This window comes from Rhynchophorus ferrugineus, unplaced genomic scaffold, assembly GCF_030347505.1.
Source record: "Rhynchophorus ferrugineus isolate W39M unplaced genomic scaffold, kcgeb_rfMv2 rfM3, whole genome shotgun sequence".
Taxonomy (NCBI): Eukaryota; Metazoa; Arthropoda; class Insecta; order Coleoptera; family Curculionidae; genus Rhynchophorus; species Rhynchophorus ferrugineus.
Genome location: NW_027472582.1, coordinates 20,340,835 through 20,350,949, shown reverse-complemented (window position 1 = coordinate 20,350,949; position 10,115 = coordinate 20,340,835). Strand labels below are relative to the sequence as shown.

Below are 10,115 nucleotides of genomic sequence, written 5' to 3'. Positions count from 1 at the left end.
CATTTATTTATAAATTTTTTGCTATTTTGTCTATTTTCATTCCCCATGCGCTCGCGCGTTATTCGGCTATCGGCAATAAAATTTGACCTTAGTACCGATCACGCACTGGCGCGTGACACAATAAAAATAAATTTTTGTCAAAAAATATTAAAATCTAGACTGGACACACGCCAAAAAAACGTTATTAGGAATATTTTATTGTTGTAATCAGAAAAAAACGTAGTCGGCTTCAAAGGAAGGTATTTAATCCCAGATCGGCAGCGAATGCGTTAAAGAATCAGAAACATAAATATACGACCATGACTCAGCAGGATTCGAACCCGCGATCACCTTTACTACTGCGCCAACCAAACCGGCAAGTCAGATATTATTTACATAGGACTATAAAGGATTAAACAAAAATCGTTTAGGAATATTTCATTTAATTTATTTTTTAAAAGTAGAGGACATATACACAGCGACAATTCACATATTCATTTTTCTACTTTATTACATATTAATCGATTATGAATATCAGCTTTGTAATCCAATCGAATAAAAACGAACTTATTCTGGTATATAAAAACAGGGTTCACAATACAGATGGCTTTAAAAGTGCTGAAAAATAACAAGTTGTGATATAAACAGTTCTACTTTAGTTTCGGCAGCTGATATTAATAATGTTAATGATTTAACAAAAAAGCCTTATATGTATATACTTTCATGTCAGTTTTTATTTCTTTTTTATATAATATTTACAATTGTTTTCGTCCTATTCCCCAGAAAATTAATAACCAACACACAACTCGACCTTCGAACGTTTTCAAGCTCAAAAAGAATGGTTGAGAAGGAATCGAGCGATGAAAATGTTTAAAGATCGTTCTTTGGCAAAAAAAACAGAAACAATTTTGAATTTATCAGTTATAATACAAGTTTATACATTTATTACAAGTTTCTTCTATTAACACAGAAATAAAACAAACAATATATATACAGATCTCACAGGTAGACTTTTAAAAATAAATATACAAATTATTTTAAATAAAAAAGGAACATTTTTTTCTATATAAATTCCACATGTTGGGGCAGGGATGTATTATTTAGTGCAGTCTAAATATAGATAATATTATTTCATAATACAATCTAAATAGAAAAAAAATTGTTACGTATACATGGTATTTGTTAACAGTGTCTTAAAATGCATTGGTTTAAAATATATGTCAGTTTATGATAAGGGATTTTAAATTAACAAACACCATACACACGGGGGGATAAATAAAACTTATTGGAACATATCTAAAGAGCACCAACGAAAAAGTTGTCAATAGTGTGTAAGTATTGGTAATAACTCTTAATACATAGTTTTTATAAAGGTTTGTACTTTTGCAATAAGCTTATGTTTTATTATTACGAAAAAGCACTTAGAGAGGTTATACATTTCGATTTATTTTCATACAATATTTGTGTTTCTTGTCTTCTGTCTCAGTCTATATAGAATATTTCATTTTCGGTTGTGACGGCGAAAGTATACAGAACATTAAAACAAAACGCTATTGCACTAAAAATAAATCCTAATTAAAGCTGCCCAAAAAACTGGATAATATATATATGACGATGTGGATTGAAAACCTGAAATATTCTATACAAACGCAGAAAAATCACGAATCTACCATCAGATTTTTTTTCTTTTATTTCAACGATCAACTTTTTATGCACAACTGTACACGTAATTCCTATCGGATTTTTCCTAGTGACATATAACCATTCTTATATCCTAAAATAAATTTCAATTTTACAGTAACCTTAATTACGGGGAACGTGATTTTTTGTGGGTTTCGTACAGGAGAGAATTCCCATTCGGTCGCCTGGCGTTTAACGACGAGGCGAATTTTGTGAGCGATATCTCCCTAATATTGCAAGCAAATCCCGATTTCCTAAATTGAGGAGGAACGAACCGGATACTGTTCGAAATTGGTTTCCAGTTTAATGTGTAAAAATAGAATAATTCCTCGTCAATTCTTACAGAATGAAATATAGAACTAGGCCTTTAATCCCGATTCGGGAATATGTTCCGGATCAATTCGGGAGCATTGTGTTTTCTTTTACTTAATCACACTGGTTAAAAAACTAATTCTCTCACTATTATTTGTCTCCACTGCTATCTCCAACGTCACTGGTGTTATGTTTAACGTCCAACCCGTTCACCATCTTCTCTATGCTCTTCAAGTCGCTGGGTGAGCTTGCGGTCTCCGGTTTGGGCGATACCGTACTGGGTCTCACTGGAGGAGAGAGCGATGATGCCCTAATTTTCGTACTGTTTGGCGAATTACTCAGACTGCGTGTGTGAGAGCTGGGGGTGACGGTTTCGAAGGCGCTGCCCAGCGGCGATGAGCTCACACCACCGCCACCGGAACTGTTATTGGGCAGGGTATACGGAGTAAACCTATGTCCTCCCTTAAGGTGATTGTGAATAGGCGATGTAGGCGATAAATGATGATTGTGGGGATTGGGATGGGCCAGGTTCTGGTAGTGAGAGAAGAGCGCTGGATGTTGAGCTGCGAGGGCAAGTTGAGCGTTGAAAAACAGACTGGGGTTCATACCACCGGGTGCATGACCACCCGTGAACAGACTCAGCGGCGGGCCGAAGGGATTCGGTCCCCCCGCACCCGGATACATGCCTGGAGGGTAGAAATAAGGCAGTAAATGCGGTGGAGGATGTATGGGAGGTCCCACGCTGATATTAGGAGATGGGTATTCACCGCTTGAGCTGGAGGGACCCGCGGTGGAATCCTTCGGTGATGATGGTCGGGGTCTGAACGCGGTACTACCGGGCGATTCACTGCAGGACGACTCGGAGCCTGAATCGTCGTGTAGACGGCGTCGTATAGAATCATCTTCAGCACCTGAAACAAAATATTATCATTTATTCCTCTATTTAACTTTAAACGAGTATCTATTAAACGTCAACGTCATATTTTATCACATTGATAAGTATTATTGATCGAACTTACCGCTATGATTCATGCTAGAAGCAACTGGCGTCGATGGATGTAAACTGGGCCTTGGACTGTCAGCGGTTCCCACTACATCCAGCTCGCTGTCGTCCGTTTTCGAAACGGTACTACTGTCAGCTGACATCCGGGCCGGGAGGGGATGGGAGGTTTTGTCATCTGAATGTCGTTGAGCCAACATGGCCTGTCTGTAACAATTGTAGAAAAGGAGTTTATTAGATTTGTTTGTAGATAATCGTGACTAGATGAAATTGTTATTTTCTGTGTTACATCATCCTACTGATACGGCCCTAATTGTTGACGAAATAGAAACAGACTGAAATATGTGATGAGTGAAGTGTCTAGACATAGAATTTCGTTCACATTAGAACAGGATTGAGTCATCGGCAGATCGTTTGGGCTGTCAGTCCAAAAGTCAAAAGTCACAACTTCTTTTCATAAAATAAAATAGTTTTAAAGTTTTTTTTGTAAAGTTGTTTTAAACCCTTTTCATTACATAACTGGCACAATCGGTAGAATTCCGGAAAGATTAGAAGTCTTATTCTCTTTTGAAATAATTTTACGAACAATTCAACTTATTATTATGCTTATGAAGAAAGGAAACATATTATCAAGACAGGTTGACGTTAGATTGGCAATCGCTATGTAGTTACTCAAAGCTTTCCTTGGCACAATTAAGTCGAATTCGGACAAATGTATCATTGTTAAAGCTGTAAGGTCACAAGAGGTGTATTGTAGAGATTATTAAATCTCACTCTATGTGTCTATTAATCAGTTTGTATGGTAGTTTGCGTTTGAGCCTACACACTTCACTGTCATCGCGCATATTTAACTGTTTGGCGAGTGCATTGGGATGCACTAAGTGTCTTTCAGAGTACTTCGCAGTAACACTTCGAATCACTCTCGTTATGGGTTCAAAGGAGATATCGCGCTGAATCAGTTTGTTGGGCCCCATTCATATAATTAATCATATTAATTTCTTAATTGCTTTATTCCTATTGTTTAGCCTGTTATTTCCTATTCTAATCTTGTATCAACTTATTATTAATAAAAGTTTCAACATGATATATTATTGTGTTAATTTATAATTATATCAATTATTAAATAAATATGTGCCATTGATTGCATAATTGTCAAAGAGACTTTTCCTGTTCTTTTTTCTGATTATATTTCTGCGAATAATCAAGACGGCAGCGTAACGTCGACGTCCTGAAATGTCATAGAGCGTGGCCTCTCCCCACCGTCCATGCCCACATGCAATCTTCCACTACACAAAATCAATGACATCCTTCTTAAAAAACGGCCGGGCAATGAGTCAGCCGCCTGCGATCGCAGCCGTAATTGCGTTCGACCAGTTAGCCCATTTCCATTGCGCACTTGAAAAGGTTACCCGGTATAATTATCCCGGTGGTCGGTCAATTAGCCACGACAGCATTCGCAGGGATCGCCACCCTTCGTCTACGGACTAGATGATACCGGTGAATCTTCGTATGTCGAACGCAATAGCGCGTTCTATCGTTCTAGCGATAGTTTATTCATGTCATATGAAAAATAGACAACACGTTTTAGGATTTACAATATATTTGACGAAACTGAACATTAACCGAAGGATAATTAGGAATTATTTATAAAGAGCTCTATAAAAATATATAATACTTTGATGCCTGGTAAATACACTGAGTTTTCTTAACGAGCATGTAGTAAAAGCAGGGTTGCCAATGATGCCAATTTATCAAATTCCCCAAATTGGATAGAAAAAAATGCTGATATATAAATAGAAAATATTTTAATGCCCCGTGTTTTCATAATAAGCACGTATTATGAATTAAAAGCACGTTTGCCAATGTCAATTTATCAAATCCCCTAACAATCTAAGTCAAATTCCCCAAATTGAGGAGAAATAATTGCTGATTCCCCCTCAAAATTATTCTAAGAAATAAAATAAGTCCCAACTATTTAAATAATATTTAATTATTATGGTTTCATAATATGGAATAAAGTATATTGTAATGTTATTAAATATAACCTTCTATATTTTTTTGCAAGCATGAGTTAAACTTAACACTATAGTCCGTTTCCCTAATCCCTTGCCTTGTTACCATTAAACACATTATAGTATCCGTATTTAGTCGATTACGATTCTCTACTACGTTTTTAAATTTTAAAGGGCACCAAATATCTGCCAGAGGTTCCCAACCTTATCTTGGTCGGGGATTACTTTTATATTATTCTTGATAGCAGGTACCACTATCTAGGTATAATAAATCAAAATCAAGGTGAAACTTTAATTAATAACTCAATAGGAAATTACATAAGAAGAAATAATAATATTTTAATATTTAGGATAAACTTCTATAATTTTATATTAATGTGATTTCTGAGCTATATAATTTTATATTAATGTGATTTCTGAGCTATTCTGCACGAGTTCGGCTATCCTAAGACTAATACTGTTACTTAAAGCTACACAAGCAAAAAAGCACAAAGCAATCCTCACTTACTTCCAAACGATTCCTCGCCTTGTTTTTAATTACCAACCAGAAGATCCTTGTTCACATAAATAACTTAATTAATAGCGAAAAGGCGATTTCTCGAAGCCTAATTATGAAATCACTTTTTACACCAAAACGATTCAGGTGAATTCGATTCAAGAGCATTATGTCATTTTGGAATTTGATGAGTCCTTCCTTGATTCCTTCAATAACTCACCAGTGTCCATGTTCAAGTGTTACGAATGAGTTTTTGATCAACTTTAGCTTCTTGGGTATGTTCTGGGAAGTAACGATTGAATTTATCAATCAATATTTGCAAATGAGTCTTGATGTTTTCTTGTATATTTGCTGTACTAGCGTCATACGTTTTGTCTTGCACAAATTATTTTAATATTGTAAATGCAGTATAATTATATTTTTCAATTTAACGTATAACAACAACGTTTTCTAATTGCTAATTTCTGGAACCTTGCAATTACAATTCAATTTATTTAAGTGTGTTAAAATATTCAGAAGGTAAGCCGAAGTAATCTGACACGCCGGATTATTAAACTGTTTGAAGAAGTCGTTAATTTTTTTGTCATCCAGAATAATCTCAACCTCTGCTTTGCTGAAAGAGAAGTGCCTCATTGTCAGAGTCCATTTCAGTGCATAATTTGTTAAATAGGTGTATATTTAAGGCTCTGTTTCTAATAACATTTGCAACTTGTATGGCTATTTACAGTATAAAATTAATGCACCCAGGTAGAGTCTTAGAGGCTAAGGCCTGGCGATGTATGATACAGTACTTTGTTATTATTTTAGGATTTTTCTGTTCTACTAACGTCGCCAGCTCGGAATGTGGTTCTAACATTGCCGGAGCACCATCAGTGCAGAAGTCTACGAGTTTATCCCACATAATCACATTATCTTTCTCTAAATATTCCAATAATGAGCTGATGACATATCTCTTGATGTCGTTTCCAATTCCCTTGAAACCCATAATTCTTCTTTAATTATGCCGTCGTCATCTAAATGCGAACAAATACAACAATTCGAAATGTCGGTCGGGTCATCACACTGCACAGCGAGAAATGGCGACAATTTGATTCTTGAAACAAGTTACTCCTCTATATTATTTGACATAAGTTCTATTCGAGCTTTGACCAGGTTATCGGACAGAGGAATATCTAGATATATGAGTTTCTGCAACTGTGTGAGGTTTTTCAGATTGTGTTATTAATCTAGAAATCTCAAACGCTCCTCTTTATCTCTTCTTGCTAAAATCCGCCTGGTAAAATCATTCGTAGACTTTGGTAAATGATACTTCCGGACCACTGGGAACTATTGCGCTAGACCGATGCGTTTGAGAGCGACAGATACAACTCCCGCAGTATTTTCAATGTAAAACACTTTACCCCAGTAACATTCACCATAGATGTTATCTTCATGAAGTTCAACCCTATATTGACCAAAAATTGTACTGTCCCAGAATGGGGAATTCCCCACTAGTTGGCAATGATGATAATGATGTTTAAATTATTGTAAATATTTCTAGAACTGCTTCGAGGAATATATTTTAGGAAGGAGTAACGAGATTGTGTCTTTATATTCTATAAAACCCCACGGATTAATTCCAACACTTAATATATTGATATTTTCGTAAACCTTATTACGTAACGAGTTAAATTCCTTATGTCTCAAGCCATTTCGGTTCTTGATTTAAAGAGCCTCTTGTTAGATCAATACAAATAAACAATGATTTATAATATAAGTATTTTTAAATGCCGGCCATAAACAAACAAATAAAAAGGTATCAAACCATTACATTGCCGGTTCTAAGTCGTTAAAAAAAACCTAATGCAAAATCGATAAGACGCGGAGAACGTCGACCCCGAAACGGTCATCACGAGCTCCGAACTCCAACCTATTCTTTATTTTCAATTTAAGACATCTTAATCGCATTATCAATCGGGATAGTTGGTAGTTTGGGGAGGCGAACGGCAGCCGACAGTTTCATCCCCCGGCGATTGATTACTGCACTTTGTTCGGACAGACGGAAGCTGCTGATTTTACAGCAAACACAAGTCAGGGATGGATTTCGATTTATCTCTTTATATATACCAGGGGCATTACTTATGTTGTGAGCCTAATGATAAAGAAAACGTTAATATGCCATTGAAAACTAGTCCATTGTTTTTCGAAATATTCTACTACAGAACTTATTATATATTTTGATTTATATTTAAGCTGTTTTTATCAATTAATGATATTAATGTACTCATTGTATATTTAATTTGTCTTTTGATCTTACGCAATTATACTTCTTTAATATCAAAAATAAATATTATTTACATGTTTTGAGATTTGTTTCATTTCTTAAAATAATTTTAAGAGAAACTTTGTAGAGAATCAGCAAATTTTTCTCCCTATTGTGAGGAATTTGACTTTGATCATAGAGAAATAGAGATTTAACTTTATAGGAAATTTTGGGGAAATGTTTCGCGAGGTCCAACATCTACATGTCGCTACTTTTAACTTATACTTTCTTCAATCGCTGCGCTATAAGCCTCAGCGGGATCTCATTGGCTCACTTCGTTTCTATGGTACGTTTGTTGTTTATTTATTTTGAGCGCCATTTTCAGTATGGGTGACATATTAGACAGATTAGTGCGTTTAGAGATTAAATTATTAGTTCATTAGTATATATAAGTCGGTAGTACAAAAAGTAAAGTGAATTAGGAAGTGTTGTGTACCCGGATGTACAGATAGTAAAGAAATGCAGAATCGTTTTTATACGAAGAAGTATTTGGCTGTCATTAAAAAATAGTTGATAATGTTAAAAATCCCGATAATGATAATGATAATGTTAAAAAACCGATTGGATTACGTATCAAAGAAAATGTATGATTGTTACAGTATGTTTCGTTGTTACAAGTTGGGGTAAGTTTATTCATATATATAAATATCAAATATTTATTTATTTTTATTTTAGAAATTAATACTTTTCCGAAAATCGCTATGCAAATGACCATATATTTTTCTTCTTGGATCAATAGTTGGAGCTCAAATAAAACAATGGCTTCTGAATGCAAATCTATTAAAAGAGGATTAACCGATATTCAATAAAAGAGGAATTTTGTGTGTGGTGTAAAATTTATTACCCAAATAAGAACAAATTTGTCAAAGTGCCATCAATTTAATAACTGCATTGAGGGGTTCATTTCATTAAAGAAAATTAAGTGTAATTATTTAAATAAATATATTTGCTTAAGGCTAGTTAACCAAGATAGTTTGTTTTGGATCTAGCTCATGGATTCAGGAATATACATCCACGGCTAGTATGTTTTAGAAATCATTTGAAGTGCTGAACATAAGTAAATTTTTTTCATCTCATTGGCCTTCAGGTAATTGTGAAGAGGATGAACATGATGGCTCTAAATATTTACATTCTATAATAACCTGGCATGAAATGAAAATACTGTCAGTAGGTCTTTGAGCTATCTTTTTTATTTTATTTAGCGATTTTTCCACGATAATATAACATTTTTGTCAAATGTTAAAAAATAAATAAATTTAAAACCCTTCAATTGTAAATTCGATAATGATCTTTCAGGTAAAATATTAAAGTAATAACAAGTTGCGCTATATACTTTTGACTAAAACAGGTAAACAAAATTTTAACAGGGGAAGATTCAAAGTTAGCTTTCAGTATAACAAAACAATAACACAGAATTCTGATAGATCCTAGTAAATTGATGGCACTTTAATATATGAAAAAGAAAAAAGACGAAGGAGATAAATATATATTTCTCTTACAGGTGCCTATAACGGAGATTTAAATTGACCAATCAAATTACTTGAACGGCCAATTATGGCATCCTCTGGATGTTGGGCAAAGTAAAACTTTGCGCCAGAGTCCCCTATTGAGTTACATCTCTATTACTCTATGACTTTGATTATTGGAGAGTCTGAGAAATTGGCATTTACAACCCTGATTAACATATCTGCCGAATTTTGTGCCAAGTTGTGTTCGAGAAAATGATCGATAAAGATTCAATTTAGCCAACTCCCTTATTGACAGTAGGCATACTATTAATGGTTAAGAAATTGGTAAAGAAGAGATGAAATTGAGGTCGAAAATAAAACCTAAAATCCTACTTTACCCGCTTTATTCCCCAAATGTTGTTTCATCTGACATTCACTAGGCTTTTCGAGGAGCACACTTATATACACTTATGCACACAAATATTGCAAGAAATGTGTCAATTCATTATTATAGGAGATTGATGACTGGTTAAAAAGATTGGAAAAAGTATTAAGTTAACTTTTTTTTGAAAATCAATGCTTAGTCTCAACCATAAGTTTAATATACTTATTAATATATATAATGACTAAACTTAATAAATAATAAACAATAATTATTTTACCCTTATATCATCAATTAGCTCAATTATTTACCATATGTTTTCTATGTTTCTGCAAACTTTAAAAATATAGAGATGTTTTAATTATAATTAATCAATATACGAGGTATGCTGTTTATATTATGACCCTAATAATGAAAAATATTAATTTATTGAGATCAGGGATAGGGCTTCATCGCCAAAAGACAAAGTAAATTAATCGATGCACTCTTGTTTTGATAATCCAC

At 34.2% G+C, this 10,115-nt stretch overlaps 1 protein-coding gene across 5 annotated transcripts in view; it reads right to left on the bottom strand.

The window, feature by feature from the left end:
• Window positions 1–411: 411 nt before the first annotated feature.
• Window positions 412–10,115, bottom strand: part of LOC143194066 (optomotor-blind protein) — a 176,561-nt gene continuing 166,857 nt past the window's right edge. For 3 of the 5 annotated variants that reach the window (XM_076400633.1, XM_076400630.1, XM_076400632.1), the window contains 2 exons: window positions 2,991–3,178; window positions 412–2,882 (listed from right to left, as the gene is read on the bottom strand). In XM_076400633.1, coding sequence (XP_076256748.1) covers window positions 2,122–2,882; window positions 2,991–3,178 — 949 coding nt within the window. In that variant the 3' untranslated portion in view covers window positions 412–2,121. Of the gene's footprint in view, window positions 2,883–2,990; window positions 3,185–10,115 lie in introns of all 5 variants that reach the window. The other 2 variants (XM_076400629.1, XM_076400631.1) reach the window with 1 other exon arrangement.